Source organism: Buteo buteo, chromosome 10 (genome assembly GCF_964188355.1).
Source record: "Buteo buteo chromosome 10, bButBut1.hap1.1, whole genome shotgun sequence".
NCBI classification, from domain to species: domain Eukaryota; kingdom Metazoa; phylum Chordata; class Aves; order Accipitriformes; family Accipitridae; genus Buteo; species Buteo buteo.
Genome location: NC_134180.1, coordinates 12,523,474 through 12,551,087, shown reverse-complemented (window position 1 = coordinate 12,551,087; position 27,614 = coordinate 12,523,474). Strand labels below are relative to the sequence as shown.

At 41.1% G+C, this 27,614-nt stretch overlaps 1 protein-coding gene across 3 annotated transcripts; it reads right to left on the bottom strand.

Moving 5' to 3' along the window:
- RNF2 (ring finger protein 2) lies at nt 1-27,614 on the bottom strand. 3 transcript variants are annotated; one of them, XM_075038688.1, is made up of 8 exons: nt 27,002-27,614; nt 25,650-25,734; nt 7,697-7,785; nt 7,172-7,332; nt 5,756-5,971; nt 4,618-4,890; nt 3,306-3,477; nt 1-2,358 (listed from the first exon to the last, which is right to left on the bottom strand). In XM_075038688.1, the coding sequence occupies exons 2-8, from the start codon at nt 25,657-25,659 to the stop codon at nt 2,257-2,259; spliced, it is 1,023 nt and encodes a 340-aa protein (XP_074894789.1). In that variant the 5' UTR covers nt 25,660-25,734; nt 27,002-27,614; the 3' UTR covers nt 1-2,256. The 3 variants fall into 3 exon arrangements, with proteins under 3 accessions (XP_074894789.1, XP_074894790.1, XP_074894791.1); XM_075038689.1 differs by lacking the exon at nt 25,650-25,734 and having other exon boundaries at nt 27,002-27,613; XM_075038690.1 differs by lacking the exons at nt 7,697-7,785; nt 25,650-25,734 and having other exon boundaries at nt 27,002-27,612.

Sequence of the window (27,614 nt, the reverse complement as noted above, 5' to 3'; positions counted from 1 at the left end):
TCAGTTTGAGAATTTCAGTGTGACTTTAGTTGGATACTAGAGCTATTAGGCATATCTGTACCTAACACATGTTGTGTATTTAAAAAATAACATGGCTTTAAAAGGTGGAAGAGTAAAGTCATTTTGAAAATAAAATAGTTTATAGCACTAAAGAGTCACAGTGCAATCAATGGTTTAATCAAACTACATTATATATATAATATTTAAAGAACATAAATATTCAGTAAATTCACTACAACATGAAAATAAGCGCTTCACATTCTCCCACGCTTTTTAAAGAACTGGGGACAAAGTGACAGACAGCTCCTAGACAGACTGCTCAGCTTCACAAACACCTCTCTTGCTTAAGGGACTGGACATTACCTTAGCTATCACAATGGGAAGGTATCCTGCAACTAATCTAGAAGTTTCCCCATTAATTTTAAAGCATTTATAATCACCGCTCCCCCATCCCCCAGATTATATTTAGTGGACATGCACTACTAAGCTATACAATGCAACGTTTCACCAGAAAGTCATGAATAACGTATTTCCTTAAAAACTGCCCCTTCTGTGTTCTGGGGCCTGAAAACTTCCATTTCATGTCTCAAAACCCCAAGTTTTTTCCAGTAAGAGAAAATAATTAAGTTACTCAAAGAAGGCTGTGCAGTTTTCACATCGGGATAAAGCTGATCTGAAACAGCAGTTGGAATGGACACGTATTTACAAGTGCTAGGCTTGAAAGACAGAAGCGATGGAAGGGTACTTCCTTCCCAAGAGAATCCCCGAGCATCTGAATACTTACGTACCACATGCCAAAACCAGTCTAACTAAGGGCAAGACAAAGAAGGAACAATACTGTATGGTTTAAAGTATATTACTTCTCACCTATCAGCAACATTTTTCGCTTCTAGCTTCAGGTGCAAACGGGTGAACGCTTCATCAGCCAGTCTTACAGCAAAGGGAATCTCTCATGGTAACATTTCCCGTAAGACAGAATGCTAACAGATAAAGCAACCCCCATTAAGTGACAAGGTCCAAAGCGAGGGAAGAGGAGTTTTAACATGCAGATGAATGGTAGCTACTGGACGTTACACAACAGCCTACTGCCAAGTTTTAAAACCTGAACCTAAACTTAAGACACTAAATGGTAAACTTTGTCAAGTACTAAAATTGTCTTCCAAAGTGCTAAGCCACATTTGTTAAAGCTATGGCAAAAAAAAAAAAAAAAAAAAATCAATCTTCAAGCAGCTTACAGTTGAAGTCCTCCCTACTCAAACTGAAGCCTGGATAAGCTCACAGCTGGGGTGGCACAAATTCCATAAAGCAAAGCATTTCAATGTTGCATTATGTCCATGTGCTGGATTTTCAGGGATTTGCTTTAAAAAAAGTTTTCAGGACAGTTCTTTACAGAACATTCTAATACATTCTCAATAAAAATCTGTTACTATAGGGAACAGAGTAGGGCTGTAGAACTTCCAGATTTTCTTCAATCAAGCTTGTGAGGACAGGATAACACTGCAACAGGGGCCAGGTGGGAAGCTGCAGTGTGCATCAAGATTGGCATGTTCTACACAGGGAAGAGTTATGGGTGTGGGATGTTTGGGGGGTTTTTTTGTTTACTTTTTAATGAATATTTCAGTCAATCTCATGAATTACCTTGCACTGAAGTATTAAGCCCAGTAAATGGCAAGGATTTAAAGTGTCAGTTTCCTCACTACAGCTGTTTCTTCACAAGAAAATGACTAACAGATCTCTTCCAGGGAATCAGATTACCTCTAGCTGCAAGAATATTAGAAATCAGTTCTCTACCAATCTTTTATATGGATAACCATTAGCAAATTACAACATTTAACACATTCCTTGGCATATGTTACTATTGAATAGACTGACTTAGCCATCCAATGCTCAATACTTCACAGAGGCTACTATAACTGTGTCAAATGTATTAGAAATCCAGATTTACCTGGACAAAATTAAGACATTCCAAACTGGAACACTTGTTCAGTTATCATGCATTAGGAACAAAAAAGCATGTCAAACACTGGAATGTACTGGAGAAGGTAATTTAGTCTCCTAGGGAAAAACCAAAAACCCAAAACAAAGACTAAATCAAATACAACCCATAATACTGTCTAATCATATTAATAAGTATAGTGAGAGAACCTGAAGGCATCACATGTATTGTCCATAAAGATAATGGTGGTGCCTTCTTTTAATATTAAAGAAGTCATAGCTATAAAAAGAATTAGTCCCATCTCAGTTTTCCAGTACAGCTTATTTATGTTCCTTTGTTGGTGCATAGTAAAGTTCCATGGGTTTGTTCACTTTCCAATACTTCTCACTGACCAGTTCCAAGGAAAATGACCCATTTAATACCTAGAAGAGAACACCAAAACAGAAATGAAATAAATCTGATGGCTTGCACGGGTAGCACTGTAGAAACAGACTACTTAAATCAGAGGAATGCACTGACTTTAAAGAAGTCACCAATAATGTGGCGCAAGTTAGAGCTAACCATTCGGCATCAAAAAACAACAATGCAAGCTATTCCAAACTCCTGCTGATCTCACTAAAACAGCACCAAAAAACACTCTTGCAAAGTGAATATAGTTGTAAATAAAGTGAACTTCAGTTTTCCTCCTTCCTCTCGGCAAACAGCAGGAGTAGTAGATGTGTATTTACACCAGAAGCATCTCTGCTTTTGTCTAAGGCACAGTCTATAGTCATGTTTGAAATAATAGACTCTCACTGCAAAGCATCTGCCTATCTCTTAACCAGAAGACTTTATTCAGATAAACACCCAAGTGTAATACCAGGCTCAGAGTTCATTCTGATTGTGATACTGCCTTGTTGTTGTATCCGTATATTCTGAAGTCAGTAACCGAGAGGAGGGATTCTTCCCTAAAAGTGTACTCACAGCTGTTTCATAGTCGAATATTGGAAGCCTACACTGAAGTGGAGAAATGCCACCTTACAATAGATGCTTCCTGGTGCTACAGCTATCTGCTTTTGAAACAAGATTCTTAGATGAAGTAATATTTTTCCTCTTCAATATCAACTGTAAAATAATGGCATAAGTCAGCTAGTAGTTGCTGGCATCACTTGATTTTTCCCAAGTAATTTATATGCCTCCTTTTCTACTAACCAAGCTTTTGTTGTATACATTTTCCTAAAAAGCAATTGATGGGCTTCTAAATAAACAACCTGGTGCAATGAATTTTACCCCTACACCAACTCAGGAAAAGTCCAGCTGAGTGAATTTTAATCAAATCTGTATCAAAGATGTATTGATGCTCAGTTTTACCCTTAGAAGTTGTACTTACAGTGAACTGCCCATTGGCAGTAGCAATGTAAATGGTATACTGCTTCTCACTGGCCGTGTCAAGGTTCATCTGGTTTGATTCTCCTTTGCTACGAAGCTCCTCCAAAGCCAATCTCACAGCTAAGTACTTGGACAAGTGATCAACAGTGGCATTGCCTGAGGTCTTGATGTATCTGTGACAACAACCACAAAGATAATCAAAGACGTTTGAGTTGCAGTATAGGGAAAAGACATCTGGAACACCCTCAAATATTAAGCATCAAGTGTGAAAAGGCCTTTAAAGACAGTTCACAAACAAGAACATTAATTGCTTTCACCCAAGACATACAAGCAGCTTACTAAATTACATTGTTCCAAAGTGCCCTTACATCTTTTTGACACTTCTCCCACAGGCCCTCTTGCTCTTTGTAGAGAAGACAGCACTGCCCTGTCACCTGCTCGAAATGAAAAACCAAATAACAGGTTGTCAAGGGGTTTTGAGAACTACTCACAACTGCTGATATCTTCGGAGTACAGATACAGTCTGAAGAGCCCGGACAGAAAGGTGTAAGGTGCAAGAGCTATACACACAACGCTCTCTGCATCTCCTTGAAGTTACTCTTCCTTATTGTCTCACTATCTGTTCTCACTTCAATTCTTCATGCAAGAATTAAAGGCTGACACAAATGCTGCAGAGGCCTCTCCCAGAAGCTTAGCTTTCTCTTTGCCTTTCAGAACAACCCCCAGAACTGCCTTGCAATTCCAAACCAAAAAGAAAAGCTGGCTGAAGCTTATATTTATAGACACTACAGAGAGATGTCTCAACAGGAAAAAAAGCCAGGAAGAGATCTGAGGAAACACCATGAGACTGCTCATTGCTGTGATCCAAAATTTGCAGTCTGTGCTTGGGCTGATCATGAAGGAAAATGCCAGGAAAAGCTTCCAGCCTACAAATCCCATTGACACAAAGCTGCTCTGAAAACTGCTGACACTTAAGCAAGGTTGTTTATTCCCAAAGAATCTTAGAATAACTAGAAAGGGGCTGATGTTATACCATCATCATAGTACCCACTGTGAACTGCAATGCTAGAAACCCTTAAAAACATCTTTATTTGTGATCAAAGGCTTAAAACAGATTGTTACTGTATTTTTGGTAACCGTGAGCAGTACCATCTACCTGACTTGCAATGGAAAGAGGGAAAGAGTGTATATGGGTTAAACAGGATGTGGTATGACCAAAGTAAATTGATTTTAAAAAGCCCCAAGGAGTGACAGAAAACAAAAGCATCAGAAAATAACAGCAGAATATACAAAGAGGAATAGAAGCCATTTACCTCGTCTGTGCACTGTCATCGTTCTCCATGAGAGTCGGATGAGGCCTGAAGACCAATTCGATTTCACTAGCACCATCCATTACAGGGTCTATTGCCACAGTTGTGTTGTTATTGTCCAGTTCTAGCCCAGAATCATCCGATGTTTTGGTCCTCTTATTACTGGGCCCCGCTTCCTGATTGCTGTGTGTTGAGGCATTGCTACAGTGTGAACTGTCACCATTATCTTCTGCTCCACTGCCATTCTCAATCTGTTGTTTCTTGCCTCTCTGTAACCTGATCAGGAATAGGTAGAAATAAATGCTAATCCACATTCAGAATTCACCCAATGTACAGGCCCACAATGCTTGTACAACTCCTCCCTCTCCCGGTCTCCATCATGCCAGAAGTTAGTCATATGCACAGAAGCACTAAATGTTTCAGAGATATTTAAAGTTTAAAACAAAAACAAACAAACAAGCAAAAAATCATTCTTTTTTATAAAAAGATACTCATAGACAAGACTATGGTTTTTTTCCTATCCCTCAAACACCTTTTAGACATGTTTTAAGATAATTTTTAACTTCATACAGTTATTTTTATTTTTCAGGCAATTTCAGACCATTATTTTCATCTAAATATGAATCCACATGTGATTAAAAATATAAATCACACCACGCTTCACCACAACATAAAGTTTCAGGCCTCCTTCCCAGCTGGCTCTCACTCTCTTAGTTTAAATGCACACCCAGAATTTCACTACTGTATAAACACCATATATTCCAGCCTTGTGAACGAAGTTGCAACTAAAACGTACATTCTGGTATTATGTGCATTTATTTGCATGTCATGGTAATATGTTGGTACAGGATTCATTGTATTACAGTTTATTATCTAAGACATGATAGCCATAATTTAGTAAAGCTAAACTGAAATCTGCCGCCTACATCAGGCTGCCACAGAAGTTGCAGGGAGTGATACAGAGGTTTCTATTAGTAGACAAAAGGTTAAAAATTATTTTGCCAAAGGTTAAAAATTATTTTGGCAGACTTCAGAGGAGAGAAGAGGAATCTCAGGCTATACAGGGAGTGAGGACAGATGGTGTATTTTTTGTGTTAAAGCAAAGAAGGTTACATGTGGACAAATTATGTGGATTACGTACCTGTTCATAGCCTGAATCTTTAATCCTTCCTCAATGCTGTGACTTAAGGCTTGCTGGTTATTGTGCTTGCTGATTCTTGCTAGCACTCTCTCCTGATGAGCTTCGTATTCATCTCGGCTTGGATAAATTTTACTGATCAGAGCATCAAAATTGGGATCTGGTCTCAGTGATCTTTTTGAAACTAGCTTTTTACGACACGTGGGACATTCTTTGTTGCTGGACATAAACAAGAAGGGACAAAACAATACTAACTCTCTGGCAATAACAAAAGTCTGCCCTAATGCTACAATTCTTAGTCAAAGTGCTCACCAAGATTCAATATTTATAGTAAATCTGGAATGGGGCTTCTATCTTTTGACAGATCAGGTAGTTCCAGATATTTAAACAAAAATCCCAAACATATATCTCCCTGCTTAATTTTTTTTTTTTTTTAAGTATGTTTCAGCAAACTGTGTTTATGCTGAAGAGTTCAAAGTTCCACTCTGCAAAACGGTTCTTCCCTTAACCCTCTGGATGGATTTTCACCTAGAAAAAAATGCATGTCCAGTGGAAATTATATTAAGGCATAGTCTTCCTAGCACTCGCAGGACAAAACAAAGATTAAGGAACCTATTCCATAGTTCAAGCACTAATTACTGGGAACACAAAACCAGTCTTGTCCTTCTTACCGTTTTGTTCTCATTTAACAAAAATGTCAGGTTCACGCTTTTTTTTTTTTCCTGTAAGAGGAAGAGGCCGCAATAGCTGAAACACTGGTGTCTTTACTCCTGATGGTTTTCTTTTTTCCCTCTAATGTATTTTTGCTAATTATTCATCAGAATTTACACAGGCACAGAAAATTAAGCATGACCTCTGAACACAGGTAATTGCCATTATCAGAAAAAGATACATCATTAACTTAATTGCTGTTGGTTACCTCAGAAGTCTATTGCTTTTAGGAAAATATGAACTTGTAACTGAAGAATACAAGAAAAATTATTTGTACTTTAGTGTAGGTTGTTCCAGTAGTGAAGCTTGGAAGCAGGACTACTGCTAAAAGGCCACATTTATTGCAATTTATTATTAGGAAAAGGAAGAATAAGGGAAATGAGACTCATTTTTTTTAAGTGAGGTACTGTATTTTTGTTTTGCTGTTACTGGATTGAAAAACAAAAAGAAAAAAGAAAAGAGGTTTTCAAGTCCTTTCAAGAAACAAAGTTATGGGATGATTTTTCATATGAGGAAAAAAACAGATCTGGTCTGCCACAGATGGCTGGCCACACAAGAATGAAATATGAAAGATGTGTTACACATTCAGAAACTTGCAGTGCACAGGCACGTAACTGTTCCACATCAACACCCAGGACTTAAAGGATTTCCTTGATCACATTTTCATCTTAAGTGAAATCCGTTTTCCCTGTAGTAATATTTACATACCCACTCCTGAGGGCTGTAATGATACAATCAGCACAGAAGCGATGCAAACATTCTTTTGTTGTCATGGTGTTTTTTAACATATCCAAACAGATGGGACACATCAGTTCACTGTGCAGGCTCCTGGGTGACACCACTATTTCCAAGCCATCGGTGATTGCTTCCTAGCATAAAAAAAAGTAAAAGTTCTTCAATGGAATTTAGTAACTTCCTCACAGGGACTGCATGGGTTACTATTCTTTTAAAGAGAAGCATAGTAAAAAGTCAAAACAAGACAGATACACAACCACATCAAGCACACACACCCATGCTGCTAAAAAAAGGAAAAAAGAAATGAAGATCAAACATACTTTTTTTTAATATTGCGAGAGAGATTTTGTTTTGGAAGGCTTTCTTTTAAAAGTACTCTATCATTTAGAATAGGCAGTTAATACTCCTAAACGAAAATCTTAAAACATCAAGCTTTTTAATACTAAAAAGTATTAAAAAAAGCCTTGCCATAAAGGCCAGCTCTTTAACACATATTACCTGAGGCGTTCTTTGCAATTCGTACAAACTGAGCTCCCATGTTTTGCTTAAAGGTTGCGTCCCATTCGTCTGCACAGCTTGAGACATGGCTGGGAAGAAGAAGAGAAACACGTTGCACACTCAAGTACACCTGGCTACCGGAGTCAGCTTCCTCTCCGGAGCAGGCTTCTCTGGCGAGCGTGGAGTCCCTGGGGCCACGCAGACACAGCAGAAGTATGGGGGGAACACTTGTTCATCCAAGTACCAGGCTCCACCGTGTTACACGTGGATAAGCCCATGCTCTGTAGCGCTCCAGAAAAATTGAGGGAGTCAGTCAGCCATGAACGCTTTGCAAAAATCAATTAGGGTTGTTAAACAAAAGTAACAGAACTGAAGGCCATAATACTTGGCTGCGTGGCGCAAAGCTGCAAATGCCACCTGATGTGGAAAACTCATAAAACATCCACTTACACATGTGCATAGGGGTCAAGTGGGGTCTACTTTTTAACCAAGTGGAAGGTCAAAATTATACATGCACACAGAAAACTAGCTAAACATGTTCACTGGAAACACGCTATAATGCCTTTCTTTTTCCTCCTGAAAATACATTGCCAGGGGTGTCCAATCAGAAGTTTAGAGAATACTGAAAGATCAAGTAAAACATAGTCACTGGGTAATTTCAATCAAGAGGTTCAGTTTTCCTGTGCAACCCCAGGACATGCACCTGATTTGCAATGACATGGGAAGGGGGAGTCAGAAGTTTTTACATTTCAGAAACCCAAATCATACACACATTATCAGGGTGTCATGGTTTAACCCCAGCCAGCATCCAAGCACCACGCAGCCGCTCACTCACTTCCCCCTGCAACCAGTGGGACGGGGGAGAGAATTGGGGAAAAAAAGTAAAACTCATGGGTTGAGATAGGAACAGTTGAATAGAACAGAAAGGAAGAAACTAATAATTATAATAATAACAATAATAAAACAATACTAATAAAAGGATTGGAATATACAAAACAAGTGATGCACAATGCAATTGCTCACCACTCGCTGACCGATGCCCTGTCAGTTCTCAAGCAGTGGTCTGCCCCCGCCCCAGCCAACTCCCCCCAGTTTATATACTGGGCATGACATCACATGGTATGGAATAGCCCTTTGGCTAGTTTGGCTCAGCTGTCCTGATAAAGGACCCTGTTTTTCCTCAGCCCCTCCCAACTCCTTGTGCCCCTCCAGCCTTCTCGCTGGCTGGGCATGAGGAGCTGAAAAATCCTTGACTTAGTATAAACGCTACTTAGCAACAACCGAAAACATCTATGTGTTATTAACATTCTTCTCATCTTAAATCCAAGACACAACACTATAACAGCTACTAGAAAGAAAATTAACTCTATCCCAGCTGAAACCAGGACATGGGGTTTCACTCATTTTTTGTTTCAGTAGTGGTAGACGGGCATTCTTGTCAATGGACAGGGCTAAAAGTAACCACTCCCACAACCACTGCTGCAGAATTTGCCTACAGGCAAAGGCACACGTCACCTTTTCATTTAAATAAAACCCCATAAATAAAACAAAGGCAAAAAAAAAAAAAAAAGAGACCACACAGAGAAACTGTAATGCTTTCCCATCAAAATTTTGGGATTATTGTATGAGATGAGGCAAAACTACCACACACAGTCACTGCACACATGTGAAAGAAAGTCAGGTCAAAACGACAGAAGAAAATGATGTTGTGAACAGAAAATATTTTCACACTGGGGGAGAGGAGGCAATCCTCCCCATCTCTCCAAACATGCCTCCCTTAAAGCAGGAAAACTTATCCCAGACTGTGTGGTATGTTTAAAAAAATAAATGTCACCATGTAAGAGGTAAGATTGCAGTTGCAGACATTTCTACTAGGTGGAAAAAGCAAAAGTGCTTTCTTCCTTTTCTTTGTCACTTTTTTTAAGTCTAGGTTTGTATTTCCAGACCCTTCAAATCAGCAGCCAAAAGCAGATTCTACTGGCATTTACCAGGTACATTATAAACCAGTTTGCAATTCATCAAGTTCTATATGAAAAGGGTCAACCTCTCTGGAGATCAAGGTTACTTTGTAAGCTGTAATTAATTATTGAGGGAAAATCAAGAGAAGCAGTGCAGCAAAGCTTATTCTATCTACTTTTATCCAGACACAGAAATTAGAGTTTTCTCACCTTATGAAAAAAGGAGGGGAAAAAAAACAACCCTGACATAAAGTAGCCACATCCACTATTATGTCTAATAAGGGTCTGAAGAGGTGTCAAAAGATGACAGGAGATGACAGACCATCAACTCTAATTTTTACTATATAAATATTGTGCCCTAAAAATACAGTTTACTTGTCACAAGAGACATGTTCCTCTGTGTGGATCAGAACAGTAAGATGTCCAGTTAGGAGTGACAAGCCACCACAACCCAGGTGCAGACTGTCAGCTCCCAGTCTGACCAAGCATTGGACTATCCTGTCAGGATTCTGGGCATATTATTTAAATTATTCAGAGCTATGAATTTAATGATGGTATTAAGTGACATATCTCAGCAAAGAAGCAATGTTGAAAAGTGTACTAGTGGCAAAGAAAGGAAATAGTATTTCTCTGTGTTCTAATATCCACTATTACTTAAGGTAATTCCAGGCATACAAGAAGTCAAGTCCTTTGGGGTAAGGATTTTTGTTATGTCTTGTTGCCAGTCGGTTGTTCTAACAGAGGCCCAACATTATTATTCTGTGTGTGCACTGGATACTCCTCTTGAGTGCTTTTAAAGTTGACACGTTTAATTAACTATCATTTCAACTACTGAGAAAAATTCACAAAGCTGCTAATCATTCACACCCTTCCCAAAATCTGCTGAAGCATACAGTCAGACTGCAGCAGATTAAGACAACTAAATCCCAGTAAATCCAGCCTCTCTTAACAGAAAAACCTGCTCCCAACATTTATGCAGCTCTATCACAGTAAAGAGCTCATCTAAGCGGCCCCATAGTAAAGAGATCATCACGTGCACACGTAGTATCTTGCCTAAACTTGCATGCTTACACTTGCTAACACAGAACGGCAGCTCTCCAGGTGCCAGACTGTCAGGAAACCTATCAAACCAGAGAACAAGTGTATTAACACTATAATTTATATTGCAACCTTGCCTACAAGCCTGAGGCTATGCTGCTGAAGACATGCTACAAGTGTCATAATAAATAATTGACCAGCTTTATTCTAAAGGTTTTTAATCTGAGATGCTAAGTGCTTCATTCTCACCCTAAGGTCTGCAGGGATAGCACTTTCAAATTTTAAGAGGAAAAACAGTGGCCTTAAAGCTAGCCAAAAGCTGGAGAGATCCACATAGTCCACTTCATCATTAGCAAACACACTCTGCCTCTGGTATGTACGATGTCAAAATCTGAGGAACAGTGGAAACATGGTCAATTCAAACATGCTGAAAAGCCACTCCCACAACCAACAACAATAAAAAAATCACATTACACTGGTTGATGATCAATAAATAAGCCTCCTTAGCTTTCTCCCTGTTCTGCTACAACTTCCAGATCTATATTGGGCCTGAAAAATGCACGTGAATGAGGCTTGACTTCGCTTCTTTGTGACGTTGTTGGACATAAGACTGGATTATGTTTCTTCACACTGCTGAAATCTAATACAGCAAAATCAACAGCTGGCACCAGTATCAAAGATCAAACTCCACAATCAGGAGAGGCATTTTGACCTAAAATTGCACTGACCATGTAATAGCCACCAATTATCAACTACCAGTCTCAAAATCATAACCAGTAAACCAGCTCTTTAGATATTCTCATCAATGACTGATCTTCTCCACTCGCTTGGGGAACAGAGGTAGGAAAATCCTCTGCAGTTAGCCGACTCTCAAGTCAAGCTTTACAACCAAGCAGGAGGAGACTGCACTGGCCCCTTGCTCTCAGGTTTAACAGCGAATAGTTAGGCAGCTGTACTGACATGTTTTAAGTAAGCAAGCACTCTTGATAGGCAGTCATTTTCAAAGCACATCCCAAACAGCACTGCTGAGTTCATTTTCAGGTATCATTTAATCTGTTGGTCTCCAGCAGAAAAAAACCTAATGAGTAAGACATGACTGGACTCGACTCCACTATTCTCTCTGTTCTTGTGCTAGCTGTGGAGCTGAGCTGCTGTGGACAGACCATCTCCAGCTCTCCTCATGTATTGGCTTTGTGTGGCAAGGTTTTGGTAGCAGGGGGGTAACAGGGGTGGCTTCAGTGAGAAGCTGCTGGAAGCTTCCCCCGTGTCCAGCAGAGCCCATACCAGTTGGCTCTGAGACGGACCCGCTGCTGGCCAAGGCCAAGCCAACCAGTGATAGTGGTAACACCTCTCTGATAACATTTTTAAGAAGGAAAAAAAGTTGGGATGAATGAAAAATGGCAGCCAGAGAGAGGAGTAAGAACATGTAAGAGAAACAACCCTGCAGACCCCCAGGTCAGTGAAGAAGGAGGGGGAGGAGGTGCTCCAGGCGCCGGAGCAGAGATTCCCCTGCAGCCCGTGGGGAAGACCATGGTGAGGCAGGCTGTCCCCCTGCAGTCCATGGAGGTCCATGGTGAAGCAGATATCCACCTGCAGCCCGTGGAGGACCCCACGCCGGAGCAGGTGGGTTCCCGAAGGAGGCTGTGACCCCGTGGGAACCCCGCGCTGGAGCAGGCTCCTGGCAGGACCTGTGGATCTGTGGAGAGAGAAGCCCACAGAGCAGGTTTTCTGGCAGGACTTGTGACCCCGTGGGGGACCCACGCTGGAGCAGTGTGCTTCTGAAGGACTGCATGCCGTGGAAGGGACCCACGCTGGAGCAGTTCGTGAAGAACTGCAGCCTGTGGGAAGGACCCACATTGGGGAATTTTGTGGAGGACCGTCTCCTGTGGGAGGGACCCCACAACGGAGCAGGGGAAGAGTGGGATGAGTCCTGCCCCTGAAGAGGATGAAGTGGCAGAGATAACGCGTGATGAACTGACCGTAAACCCCATTCCCTGGCCCCCTGCGCCGCTTGGGGGGGGGGGGGGGGGGGGGGTAGGTAGAGAATCCGGGAGTGAAGCTGGGCCTGGGAAGAAGGGAGGAGTGGAAGGAAAGTGTTTTGAGATTTGGGTTTATTTCTCATTACCCTACTCTGGTTGACTGACAATAAATTTAAGTTAATTTTCCCCAAGCTGAGTCTGTTTTGCCCATGACTGTAATTGGTGAGTGATGTCTCCCTGTCCTTATCTCGATCCAGGAGCCCTTTGTTTGTATTTTCTCTCCCCTGTCCAGCTGAGGAGGGGGGAGTGATAGAATGGCTTTGGTGGGCACCTGGCGTCCAGCCAGGGTCAACCCACCACACCTTGCCTGGCATTAAGGTGAATCTGACAGAAGGGCTTTTTCTATATGTTCTGACAGTGCCGACATTTACAGCCTGCAACAATAACACAGAGATTACTCCTTAGTTGTTTTCTTTTAGGACAGTCCACTCCTACTAGATTTGAAGCAGGCATCTGCTAAAAGAAATCCCAGATAGTGCAGGCCAGACTAGCTGATCTTTTCTAAAGCTGCAAAATTAGGAAAAAGCTTTCATGAGCCAAAGAAAGGGTTTTTTCTGTTCTTGACACTTTGTTCAGAGTAAAAAAATATAAAGTGCAAAGTTTCTAGACTGAAGGTACAACAGACTTTTTATTAACTACTACTGGCAAGGTTAGAGAAGATAAAGAATAAATACAAAGCCTCACATTTATTCTTTAGTCTGGAAATTTATTCCACTGAAATCTCACATGCTTAAGATCAGTTGGATCTTCACTGACATAGTTCACTATTCCTCTGCATCCCTTTCAGCCTTTTTTTTTTTTTTAAAAGTCTTGCATAACAATTTTCTCATGCTCATTTTTCCAACTCAAAATATGAAGCAGATTTCATCACAACAATATCTACTTAAGTTTTCAGCTATTCAACATTTCAGATCTTTTCCACTTTATAAATGAAGAAGAGATCTCTTCTTCAGAGGTCACTTGTGCTAGCGCTAGGAACAATGTGAAGTCAGATACACCCCAGGAACCTTTTTTCAACATTAAGTTTTTGAAAAAACTTCTAACGCACCATGACTTTATACCTTTTATCATTTTTTACCTTTATGACTTGTCTATATCTTCTGGATATAAGAGGAAAGCAACCAGTCACATGACAACAGGGCAATATGAAGGGGAGAAGCCATATTCCTGTAGGCAGATCAAACATCTTTCTCTTGGAGCTACTAACAAGTACTAGTTGTTGTAATTTATGCTATAGCCAGAAGGCCACTCTCGTCAGTCATTAAAAAAAAAAAAAAAAACAACCCAAACCACAACGCATAACCAATATTATAAGGACACCTGCAATCCTTCAGGCTGACTCAGTCTTCAAGCACAGTAAAACTCTGAAGCACAAACTTTGTAATTGGAGAGTGTGCACATCTGTCACTATCAAGAGCTGACTGATACAACCAACAGAATGTATTATAAATCTGAGAACCAGAAACATTATGAATCTCTTCAGGTTTGATTCCTTGTCACTCCCCAGTTCCAAACAGCATCTGAAAAAAGGGAAACAAGCTAAAATTTAGTATGTAGTCATAAAACTTGCCTAGTTGCTTCATGTCTTTTATACAAGAAAACTGGAAGATGAAACAGGGAGATTGCTAAAGATTATCAGAACATGTAAATTTTGATTTCTTTGTACCCAGGATGTTTCTCAGTTCTCCACATTGCCAGAGCATTGAAAAAACAAAAGAAAACAAAACCCACCTGTGCTGTTCTTAAGGAGCTTTGGAAATTTTTCATCGACTTTATATAACCAAGTTTTATCCACAAGTTGAATAGCTCCCTAACTAGAGCTAGGAGATGAGCCTGCTGGTTTCAGTAACAAGTACCGCATCACTTCATTTGAAAGACTTGCTATTGAAGCCTGATTTCCTTGGAAAACAGGGCTTATGCAATCTCGCTCTTTGTACTCATCCATCTGTAGACTATTTTCCAAAACAAATTCGAAGACAAATGGTTGGGGTTTAAAAACATAACAACAAAATAAGTCTTGTTCCTGAAGCACTGGAAAACAGGCAGGCAGTTATAGGAAAAAATAACAGTATGAAAGACCCCATCAGAAAAGCCCCTCTGATCTCCTGCCTGCTTACTGACTGGGGAATTTATGCAGGAGAGTCTCTCCAGTGTGCTTAGAAAAAAAACTCCAGCAGAGCAACATCCTCACTTGTCACACACCACATGCACTTTACAAGCTCTTATACTCAAAGACACTTAATAATTTGCTCAAATGTAGTCTTGAGCCATGGTAGGTTGGCATTTGGGTATCCATTGTTGAAACTATCCAGTAAAAATAAAATCCAACTGGCAACAAGTACACTTCAGACCACTCAGAGCTGCGGGCAGGCAGGCTGTTCTGGCTGCAAGGCAGCCAAAGAAGGAGCTCAGCAGCAGCATGTCACTGCTCCTGTTCTTCCCTATTTTACCTTTTCAGAGGTTTACCATCCCTAGATTCACCAACTTATCATCACTCCTTAGTCTTTTTTTCCTCAAAATTTGTCACTTGTGAAAATTTAAGATTTCATAAGCTCAAGCTTGAACTAACCCTGATGGTGGTCCTGCTTTAACCAAGGAGCAGGGGACTTTCTACTGGCTGCCATTAGAGAACACTCACAACCTGAATTATTCTCCGAAATGCTCTGCAGTGCATATTTTAGCCCAGGCAAAGACTAAAGAGCAACTGCACGCATGGTTGTGTCAACATACCTTGAGATCAGAGAAAGGGTTGGAATGGTACCAAGCAGCTGGAAGAAATAACCCACAAACCCAGCTCAGGTGTGGCCACAACTGTACCAGCTGCTATTTAACTCAGTGTACTGATCTCCGATACCTTCACGAAAGAATACTTTTGAGGAAAAAAAATTGCATCGGGCTCTTTAAAAAAAAATAATACACACATTTTTACACAATATTAAATCTTTAGAAATGAACTGATTTTTGTTCCAAGTTTTAAAAGGTAAATATTTAGACTTAAAACAGTAAGAGAGTTAGACCTCTATTTGGTATGCCAAGTTCAACAGCACCTTCAACCATTCCAATTTTTTTTTTTTCCAGAGGATTAGTTCTTTTAAAAACAGGTATCATAGTGCAGTTACTTGGAAGCTTAACAGGATTAGACTTTTACGTTTCACTTTCTCTGATACTGTGACTAGTATTAGGGACAAATTGCATGTTTGACAAAGTATTCAATTCAATCATTCATTTCAATTTATTCAGTTAAAGCATTCTGAAATTTAAGTTTTTTCTGCTTTTACTTTCTGGCTAAGAGCTTGATTTGGAAAAAAAAAACCAACATTCATTTCTGAATACACACTGTATTTGAAGAAATTAATCTTCACTCCAGTTCACTGGCAGCTCAGATTACAACTGGATATAAAGCAATCTAGGACAACTAGTACTAGATTACAATCCAGTACTTTTAGTATTCACTCTTTTCTGAAGTTTTTTTCATCTCTGGATCTCAAAATCCCTGGGAGACCGCTGAATCAGGTTCTGGCCTGGAGCTCATTTTATTCCCAGCTCTGAAATTAACTGCTCGATGATCTTGAACAAGTATGTCACTGCATTTGTCTGTGCGTCCCCTTCCTCTTCTGCTTGTTTACTCATATTGTCACCACTCCTCAAGTTGTCCCTTGGTAAGTTTATACTGCACTCACTATAATTATATACTGATCTCAAAAGCGGATAAGCTCGAGAGAGGAATGTCTTACTAAAGTGTTTTTAGTTCATTCAGCTATCAGTCCTTGTCCTCCCAACATCAAGTTCAATGTCACAACATCCCTTACCGAGAAGGTTTTCTTTATATTTGCAAATTAAATTCAATATTATATTAGTCACGTGTACAGTCACCTTCTCTTCACACAATCAGTCATGATCTATGCTAACAAATTCAAGCTCATCGATTCATGTTCAGAGTTGTAATCAAAACAGAGCACCTCTGTACCGCAGCTCACCTCCAATGTGCAAGGTTCACATTGTCAGTCTTGCAGACATCTAAGAGATAAGATATGATTTGGTATCCATCATAATCTCTTACAGTCATTAAAAGCCCATTTAAAATCTTTAGGACCTTGTGCTGTGGACTCATGCCATGAGCCAGACATAAAGCAACAATTACATAAACTATCAAAAACAAAATGAGAAACTATTGCCATGACAAAAGGCTTATGGACAGACAGAATAAACTGAAAAGTGTCGAGCAGTAAAATTCATAGGGGAAGCTAATTCTATACTGAAAGCATAAAGCCACAGCAAAAGGATCACTAATAAATGGTCACTTCAGAGAGGTTGTGGTATGTCCGTTCTTGGAGACAGTCACGCTCAACTGGATGTGGTCATGAACAACCTGATCTAATTGTCCCTGCTTTTACCAGGAGGTTGTATTGTATGACCTCTGGAAGTCTCTTCCAACCCAAATTATTCTAATTCTGGGGTTATCTCGCTGTCGGAGACATCTATACTTAGTTTTACTGTGTGGAAAACGACAGGGCCGAGAAAAGCCAACGGCAACTAACACTAATCAGCCACTAAAGCATTACCATAATAAAAAGCTGAAGAAACCTGAACAGGACCTTCTCCTACGCCACATACCTTTAACAATGTATGTGGCCAAATATGATTATATGAACATCCTCCTTACCCACAAAAGAAACAGCAAAAGGCTTTTTTGGGACTACAGTGACCACTAGGTTTATACAAAGTAAAGTCCACTTGTTTGAACTGTGTGAAAACAGCACCAAGGGACTTGAGCCTTTGGATACCTAGTACATTATAAAAAACATCCACCAAGTCTGCTTAAGATGGGAGTCTCCTCCATAAACACATGATATAACCACACATTTACGAAAGAGAACACTTTCCTTAAATATCTTCTGAGAACTTGTGGAATCAGCAGTAACATTCACAAAGCCCCAAAACACCACACAAATGTTTCCTGAGAATACAGTTTCTCTCTCCTGTATGTACATTTGAATTGACCAGCAGCAAGCAAAAATGCCTCAGGTTTTGACCACCTACTGAAAAGCAAGCCTCTTGAGAGCTGAAGGTATCTGCCCAAATTTAACTTTGTAGCTGTTAGAATAGAGCTGTAAGTAGCCACGGATTAGTAGTCAATCTGCAAATTCAAGAGGATCAGATATAGATTACAAATTGAATGTTACCAAGTGAATAGTTTCAGCTACTACCACAGAACACCTGAAACTACATTCACGGGATAATCTCAAAATTATTACCAAACACTTTATCAGTTAATACGCTATAGTAATGTAAGTGAGCTCCTTTGTAAATGCCTACTACATTTAAAAATGACTGGTTAGCAATGCTTACACAAAGCCAGTGTTTAAAATACTTTTGTACACATTAACTAGAAGTCTGTCATCTGCAAAGCACAATCAAAGCCAATTAAAAGACTATTAAAGATGCCAAATTAATACAAACTATGAAGCTGAAACTTCAAATAGCAATTACATGCTCCGGAAGTCAAATCTGGTAACAAATAATTTACACTGTGCTTGCCACCCTTACAATACATCAGCTTGCAAACAAACACATCCTAGGACTATATTTGTGGGACAGAAACACCGAATTAGAAAAAAAATGAGGTAGAAGAGACATAGCTACAGCTTGTTGTTACATGCTCCATGAAAGAGATGAAACCAGCACACCAGCAACTGCAAGGGCAACAGTGTTGCTGGGTAATAAGGAATCAGATTCTTGTCAGGGCACCATCCTTGGATCCTGAACCGGGCTTTTGTAGTGCGTGTTTAAAACCATCTGCATCATTACAATCCTAACCACCACCTTCATTCCCCCAAAAAATCCTCACAAATGCCAGCACAGTCCTCTCCCAATTCCTTCCCAAAGACCACAAGGAAAGGCACTGTTACCCCTACATCCCCCTACAATCACCCAAAGCCTCCAAAGCACTGCAGGAATTGTCTGCTCTTCCACCTCTCTCCAAACCTACTGCAAGAGCAAAGACCAGAGAGAAACCCCCAGCTACCTCCACTGCAGATTCCACTGCTGCCCTTATATTCTTCCCAGGACAACTGATTAATGGTACAAAGACCACATTTCTGATTGCTCGAAGGCTGACAGTATAACCCATACCTTAGGAAAGCTCTTAGGCACAAGGCACTCACTCAAGTTAAGCATCCTCTCTCCTTTTTTCCCAGGTCCATTTTTAAGGGGTTCTGTATTGCATTCTTAAAGAGTAAACCTGGAAACCTGTTTTTGAGCTCAACAAAATAAACAGAAACTAAGTCAATAAAACAGCTGGGACTATCCTGAGGCCACACATTACCATAAATAATAATATATATTAATGCCAGCAATCTGACTGCAGTGAACATTATGGTTGATGTTTAATGTGACAAAATAACTTAAAGCAGGTCCACCCTTTCACTACTTTTAAGTCATTCCAATTTCAGTTACACTTGAAGGATAGCTGATGCACACTGAGAAATAAACACAATGTGATAACCATCCTGACAATCCCATTTTAACAGTGTTTCCATCTGGTTCCTTGCCATCCTATTTTCCTACTTTATTTACAGAAGTAAATGAAGAAACTAACATTCAAACGTTAATTTTCATTCAATTTTGATCAATTATATCAACATAGCCCCACTATGGCCGAGAAAACAATTTAGCTATAATAAAACCAGAAAACTAGTATTAAAGTGAAACACAAATTTTACTTTCAGATGGGTACATCCAGCTCCCACTGTGTGTTAGATAACTGATCGACTGGCACAATGAAGAGTTACTAATACAATATAATTATTTGTACATATATGAGTGCCAGATGTTCCCCACACTCAAGGCTGTGCCAAGTTCTGCATTTAAAATATAAATCCAGCCTGTTCTGTATGAAAAAATAACATACCCTCCTTTTCTTTATAGTATTGTGTCACCAGAATGCATATTAGGAGACATTGTGTGTATGGATTTCTAACGGCTGCTTGAAAGCATGTAATCTTTAAGACAGTTTGTCAGATTCTCTCATTTGCCACTTCAAATTGTGTCTAGATTTCTCAAAATGTGAAGCTCATTGAAATCCATTGTAAAAGTCACCCTAGAAAGATTCATACTTCTTCCTCTTATTCTATTACTTTCGATAACAAAGCTTTTCACCCAGAAGAGACTCGAGTACATGAGAAGTTACTTTATGGCACTCAACACTGGAAGTACATAAAAATGAAGGAAGCTGCATTTTTTCCCAAAGCAAGTATTATAAAGCTCTGCATTTTCAGATGGTCAAACTGAGAAATCCAAAGTTTGTCAGTCTATGAAGAGAGACAACCTCATTTCTGCCCTAGAGCCCTACCAGCCAGGAGAGGAGGGGAAGAAAAAAAAAAAAGTTGTATAATTAATTCAAGACCACAAACTCAAAAAAGTCCCAAGGCAGCCAGTAAAACTGAGGAATGCAGAGAAATCTGAGGCACCGGTGCAGTTTAACAGCCTTGACAGTCAGTAACACTACAGATATTTTCCCAACATGATCGTCCCTCTCAATCCCACTAGTTCCAAGTTTGTAGTTTTCCTGATAACTAGACCCAAACTCCCATTTTCCCACAACCTGCCCCATAAACTTAATAGGCATTTCTCTTCAACATCAAAAAAAAATCCTTCCATGAAAACCAAGTAACAACACCTAATGCTGTGATTATGAAACATCCAGTAGGCTACCGGACAGATAACATCTGACAGAGGAGAAAAAAAAAATACTACTGGCATTTCTGAAACACACTAGCTTGCTAGCACATGGTCTTTTACAGTTTTTTCACTGTATTTATTCTCCTAAGGAAGAAAGTGTTTTGCCTGGTGCCTCAAGACATGGGATCTTCCAGTTAATTGCCATTCACAATTTACTGGACCTGAAATGAATTGATCCATGAAGTATGGCAGTATTTCCAATCTGGTAGTCAAGCTGCTCATCCTGGCCTTTAGAAACATTTGTGCTATGAACTCATACAAACCATCTGCTATCCATATGTACACCTATGAAAGAATTCAATTAATCTAACGGTAACAGAAGTGACCAAAGAGAGATAATCCTCCCATTTTAGATGTCAAGAGCATTAAGAAAAAAAAAGTACCAAATTAAACTTTTGATCATACTCAAGGCTGTTTTATCACAGTGTTAAGAACAGTCACGTACTTTTGGACATGACGGAAGTATGTGATTTTAAGTTGGTGCTTCTCTGTATATTTATAGCAGTACAGTATTATAGCGTATAAGCACTGTATGTCCATGTACATTGCTCTAATGTAGCTGATGCTCGATTTCGAGTTTATTCTAAGGAGTTCTATATTCCCTGCTAGGGGGATCAGTGGCCTTTTCACACTGCCTCCTGGATCACTCCATTACTGTCAATAGCCTCAGCCCTTAGTGTTCAACTTCTTATTTACAGTTCTGTATCATACCCTCCTGGACATCTCCTGAGCTACAAAAACCAGAATACACAAAATTACAACATTTGCAGAGAGCTCTCTCTATATCATGTTAGTTGCCTCCAGGTAGTCCAGAATTCACCCATCTTCCTCTAGCTGTCATACCTATAAATGCGCAAACTCGTCACATTCCAAAACCAGGCAATTCCTAAACTAAAAAGCTTAGATTTTTTTTATCTCAGAGGGATTAAGTAGAAAACTTTTCAGGTTTTGGTACAAAAAAAAAAAAAAAAAAAGCAAACGTTGTCCACTGTTCTAATGTAACAGGTAGTAAGATTATTTTAATCATTAAAGCTAAAAAAAACCTGGTACTACCCTTTTGCACCATCTATACCTTCTCCAAAGTGAGTACTAAAATATGATACAACAGTAAGACCTTCTGCCAGGAGTGAAAACAAAACCGTTACAGGAACAGTACCTTTTCACTCCTCATGTGGGCCAATAAATCAGACAAGCGCTTGACCTAAAATTTACCAAAGAATTTCACCTACAATTCATACAAAAAAGGAAAACAGCCATTACTAAGCCATAATTTAGCCCTGCAAAGTAACAATATTAAACAGAACTCTTTGGGGGAGTGAGTAGAATTGCCATTTTCTCTGTTATTTGTTAAATTTTATGCAATATTTCTCATATTATGAAGCACGCTACTGTAGCTCTTAATGAAGTTCTTAAGCTCTTAAGAGTTAACTCGACCTTAGATTTCAGAATTAATAACCCACTGTGAAGGAGAAAAGCAAAAATGCCTTTCTAAAATTCTACCTAAAATTCATTTCAGTGCTGTATCAGATCAGAGTAGGAGGGATAAAGGACTGGAAACTTTTGGGAGCAAACAAAAGTAAACTTTCAAACTCCAGAAAAGTTGAATCTGTCACAGCAACTAAATACATACAAACAGGCTAGAAATGATACACGTTGCCTTAGGATGTTTTTAATCACTTTTTTTTTTTTTTTAAATTCATTGTCTAGTAGCATGTTTATAGTGCACTGGAACTCACAGTCTGCAGTAAAAGACCACATTTACATGGATGTGACTGTTACAAAACACCACGTACCCTGCTATTGTGGAGTGTACCCCCTTGCCACAGAATTATGCTTCAGAACCAGTGCTTTTGTTTTTACAGTACTTTCTTACCCTCACAGCACTGCTGGCATGTTTTTTGAGGCTAACCAACTTCTTGTTGCCTCCCTGAAATAACATCTGCCAAAAGCGAGAACTGACCGCTTCAATCAATAAAGGTTAAGTTTGATCATTTCACTACTCCTGTTGTTAGCCTTTTAGTTTGCTGTACATTTTAATAGAAATCCTATGAATATACTTGCACTATAATTCAAATGATTTTTCCCATCTCCACAAGTGCTGTTAGTAGCTCAGCAGCAAAGGCTACGTCTCTAGAAAACTAGTCTTCTACTTTCAGTTTTTTATATTGGGAACATGAAGAAACACAGTCCTTGACTGATGACTGTGCTGGTAGAAATCACTTCTATAGCTACAGTTACATCAGGGTTAAAAAAAAAAAAAGGCAGCTGTTTTTTACCCAACAACTCAACCCACTTTTGGTGGTGATAATGAAACACACTGATTCAATTTCACCTTCAGGACTTGGCAGTTTTCATACAAAACTGTGCTCACCCAGATAAAAAACTCCTGCCAGAGGTATGTGTAGTCAAAACTTTCATGTTCCTTCCTGACAGTTTTGGTGTCAGACACTGCCAAATTCAAAACCTGCACTCTGTTCCATTGCAAACATCAAGATAACTTTAATATGATGTTAATAAACAGGAGCTACAGAACTGATACATTATGTCCGTATTTCATTTGTTAGAATAGGCTTCAGGGCTGTACCTTCTGCTCTCCCCATTGCACTGCAGTGGCTGTTCCAGCCCTCAGAACAGCTCGCTCACCATCCAGTTGCGAGACAGTCTTAAACTGAAGGCACATTGAAATGACCACGCTAGACCCTGAAGTGCAATGCTTTAGGAGCCAGCACGGATCCGCTTCCACATCCCTTGGGAAACTGATGTGGGTTTGTTATTTTTCATTCCACCAGCAGAAAACATGAAAGCCTGCTCGTCAGCTTCTTGGACTACTGCTTTGTTGCAGTGCTATGGGATCCAAGATGCTTCTAAGCAAATTTTAAGAAATGTCATAGAAGCTCAAGCCAAATATACGTAAATCAGGTGTACTGCTCTCCCCGGGCTACTGGGATCACATCAGGTGAGCCACATTGTTCTCCTCTACAACATACAACATACCTACTATCCATCACATTTATTAATATCAATACACTAAGCAGTAGTATTCTAATAAGTTTATATTGTGGGAGAAATTCTGAGAATATCAGATCAAGAAATATGCTTGGTTTTCAGTTTTTCCAGAGCCATGTTAGATAGCCACAAAAATTTCTCACCCACTTACCAGTTATCATAGTGAAGCTAGCCACAACCAATAGTAATAGAATTTTCTTAATGAGAACAAAAGACAGTTTGGTTATTAATAAACAAAAAATAAACACCCCCACAACACTCAAGAGATAAAAAGAAAGACTCAAGTCATCTTGTGTATGATTGACTTAATAGCTACAATAAATATACAGAAACAAAACTGTTAATTTGGCAACCAGACAACTTTCATCTAAAGCTGGGTAACAGCTAAGAACAATTTGTGTTTTAAGGACTCTCTCTCAAATAAAACTGTACATTTTGTAAACAGTACTACAGGAGCAATACTTAGTTTTAAATACTTAATTACTTCGTTTTAATATTTAAGTTTAAACCCAGTAATCATCCAAAGTAGTTTAATGTTATCCTTGAGTGGTGAAGAATAAAGAATGGATTAGGTTTTTAATTAGTTAGCAGAATACTACTGCTAACTCCCAGATGTTTGCAAGAGAGCTCCACGATCCAGAAGTGGGGGGAAAGCAGACAGGGATAATTCCTAAAATATTTCTCCACTGCAACAAGTCTAAAGAGCTCCATAATACTGAATGCTGCTCATTCCTCAGAAAATTAAGAATTTAAGGTCAGCTTCAAAGGCCAGCTTCAAAGTTATTTTCATCAACAAGCATTACTAAGTTTAGGCTCAACAACAACCCTTCTCCAATCTCTTTCCTCTCTGTTTGCATCATCATTAAACTGCTGATCTATTCAGTAAAAAATTGGTAAAGACTATTTAGGGGAAAAAAAAAAAAAAGTGGAAGAAATCCCTTTACTCTGATACTTCTTTCATGCATGTTCTTTGAAATGGTGCTTCAGTAAGAGCAGATCCAGTGCTTCTTTTCACAAAAATACTACTGAGCAGTTGCAGACTTAGGTCTCATTTTTTTAAGCTCCTTTTTCCACTTGCCTTTCCCCCCCCATTGCATTCTTTTTATTAAGCAAGGGAAAGAGATATGTTTAAAGAAAGCTGAAGAAATTCATGTATCCCCACATCTACTTCACTTATGAGACTGATGGCTTTCCTATAGGTGCCAACTATATTTCTATTTAATGATAACATAGCCCTGAATATGCCAGAATTCTGCTCTAATGACCCAAGATGCCTAACAAAGTCTTTATACTCAACATATTACCATGCATCACCCTTAAAACACAAAGTATCATTGATAAAGGGAGACCCATGCAATTTATTTCGCTGGCACTTGCATATTATTTCAACTCTAAGACATGATGGGCAGTGCTTTTCTTGGCAGCTGCAGTAGGGCTGGTGTTTCAAAGCTTTGAAGCCAAAGGTCAAAATTTTAGCCGCTGAAGAAGTAAAAAACTCTTCCAATGCAAAATCTGTGTCCTACTATTATTATGAAGCTGAATGCAGAAAATAATAAGGTATTTATCAAACATTGTAAATGACAATTCACAGGGTCCATAAGTTCTAAAGATGTTCTAAACTTATTTAAGTATCATCACTGAAGTATCAAGAGCATCATGAGTATCATCACTGAGTAACATGCCACCGTGGCTTACACTAACATGTCCAGTGAAAATTCCTCCCATCTGCAAACAACTGGCAAAGCTAATCCTTCAAACAAGTATATCTTTTAGTGTAAAACATACTGCTTATCGGTATCTGCTACTTTTAAAGTGAGCACCTCTGTCTTAGCTGACAATTTGAATGCCAGCTCTGAGCTTGACATGATGTATAAAAATGTCAAATTAACTCATTACAAAAGTTTTTAATGAAAATATAGATGAATACAAATGAGAGTACCTCTGCAGGGAATTCCTATGACAAATCGAGTCTTTGTCACTGAGTGAATCACATATTTGATTAAAGAATTTTCCCCAAGCAAAAATAATTTCACCCGCACACCAGTCACATTTTTTCAAATGCAAGCGATTTCCTTTAATCCTCAAAACCCTGCGTGCAATGCATAGTTATTACACAGAGCTATAAACAGTTATAAACACTTCCAAACAGGACTGGATTATGATTTAACATACTGGAAATCATCTTTCTCCGCTAGCTGTCCTCTGGATTTCTATGGAATTAGGCACTTGATCCAATTATTTTTCCACAGAAAAGAGCCTGAAAAACAAATACCTTAACAAAAATGCCAGGAAGAAGAATACTGCTCAGACTGTTCATTTCATATATACACTATGCCATGGGGTGGGTCCAAAGAAGGCAAATGATTTCGAAGAGCCAGCTACCACAGAGTATAAAAGCTGGCAAGAAACAGGTGCTAAATTCATATCAGAAGCAGTGAGAGCGAGTGTGAAGAGAGGAGACACATCTACAGCTCCACACAGTGTCTTTCTCCACCTGATGCCCTGCTGGAAACGATGACATTTTCACAGGAGCAGTCAGGTCGTTCCCAGTACCAGTTTATCAGCATCACACCTCGCAAATACTGTTCAGCATGGTGTTGCTCAGGGGCTTTAAAAGAAACAAAAGACTGGGAATGCAGAGCAATAAATCATATTGAATATTGTATTTTAAGCAGGGGCAATTTATAAAAACAACAATAACGGCTCGTGACTCTCTTAATCAGCTCTCCCTTCCCAAGTAAGGCATTTGGCAATGAATACCTCGCTCTCTGGGTTGGTGTTAACGGTATGTGGTTGTGGAATGGAGCTGCGTACAGTACCTCTCCCTGCAGCTTCCAGGGCGTGCGTGTGCACATACGTATACACATACACACACATATATACATTATACGTATATATTCCCGCACCCCCCGGGCTTCGCGGCCAAACGTCGGCCCCCCGGGGATGGCTCAGGGCTTGCGGAGCTCCCCGCGCCCCTGCAGCAACGCCGAAGGCGCCAGGCTTGGGACGGGGGAAGCCGAAGGCGTCAGGGCACGTCTCACGGACCCACCGCTGGCCCCGGCGGCAGCCCCTCAGCGTGCGGAGCGGGCAGGCGGGGGGCGAGCAGCCCCGGCCCGGCGGGGCCAGCCTGCCGGGGGGCTCAGGGCGAACGGAGCCGCCTGACGCCGGGGCGGGCAGCGGACCTACCTGCGCGGCGACCGCCCAGCCGGGGCCGGGGGAGGCCGCTCGACAACGGCTCCTCCCCGGACAGCACCCCCAACCCCGGTCAGCCGGGGGTGAGCCCACTGCGGCACACCCCACCCCGCCATAACAACCGCCTCAGGGAGGCGCAGCCCCTCTGCCGCCGCCGCCTCCCCCGCAGCAGGGTCGGGCGCCGCTGCCGGCACCAGACACCCCTCCGGGACACCCCGCCGCAGCCGGCGGCTCCGCGCCCGCCCCTACCCCACTAGGGGGGAGAGACCTGGCGGTAGCGACCGCGACCGCAGCCGCCCCAGAAGCCGCCCTAGCCCCGGCCCTGCGCTCACCGCCCTCCGGGCTCCCGCCTCAGGCCGCCGCGCCTCACTGCGCCGCTCGCTCCCGTCGCCCTCTCTCGCCGGCAGCGAAGCCGCAGCCCCAGCAGCACAATATGGCGAGCGGCAGCCTCCGCAATGGAGCTCGGGAAATAGAGGGGAGTTACATATTCATGGTCGGGGCCGGGCAGGGGGAGCGCGGATGGGGCTGCCGAGACCGAGCCGCCCAGCGCCGCCCTCCTCATCCTCCTCCTCCCTCCCCGCCGGGGCGCGGCGGCGGCTGGGGGCCGCTCGCTCCTTTCCCCGCCTTCCCCACACCTCCGCTGCGGCCGCCCGGCCCCCGGCTCCCCGCCGCTGTTAGCGCCAGCGCCGCGCTCCCACTCCCCTTCCGCCGCCGCTGGTCCCAACCGCCGGGCGACGCGGCACCGACGCCGGCGGGGCTCCCCACCGCCGCCCTCCTTCACCTCAGCCCGCGGCCCTCGCTCTCCGGCGCCACGGCCCTCCCCATTAACGGCCCACACCAGGGCTAAGCCCTCCACCCAGCCGCGGCCTCCTGCCCCGAGCCGGCGCCGCGGCCCTGAAGCGGCGCCAGCCGCCAGCGGTGTCGCCCGGCGGGAGGGAAGGGGGG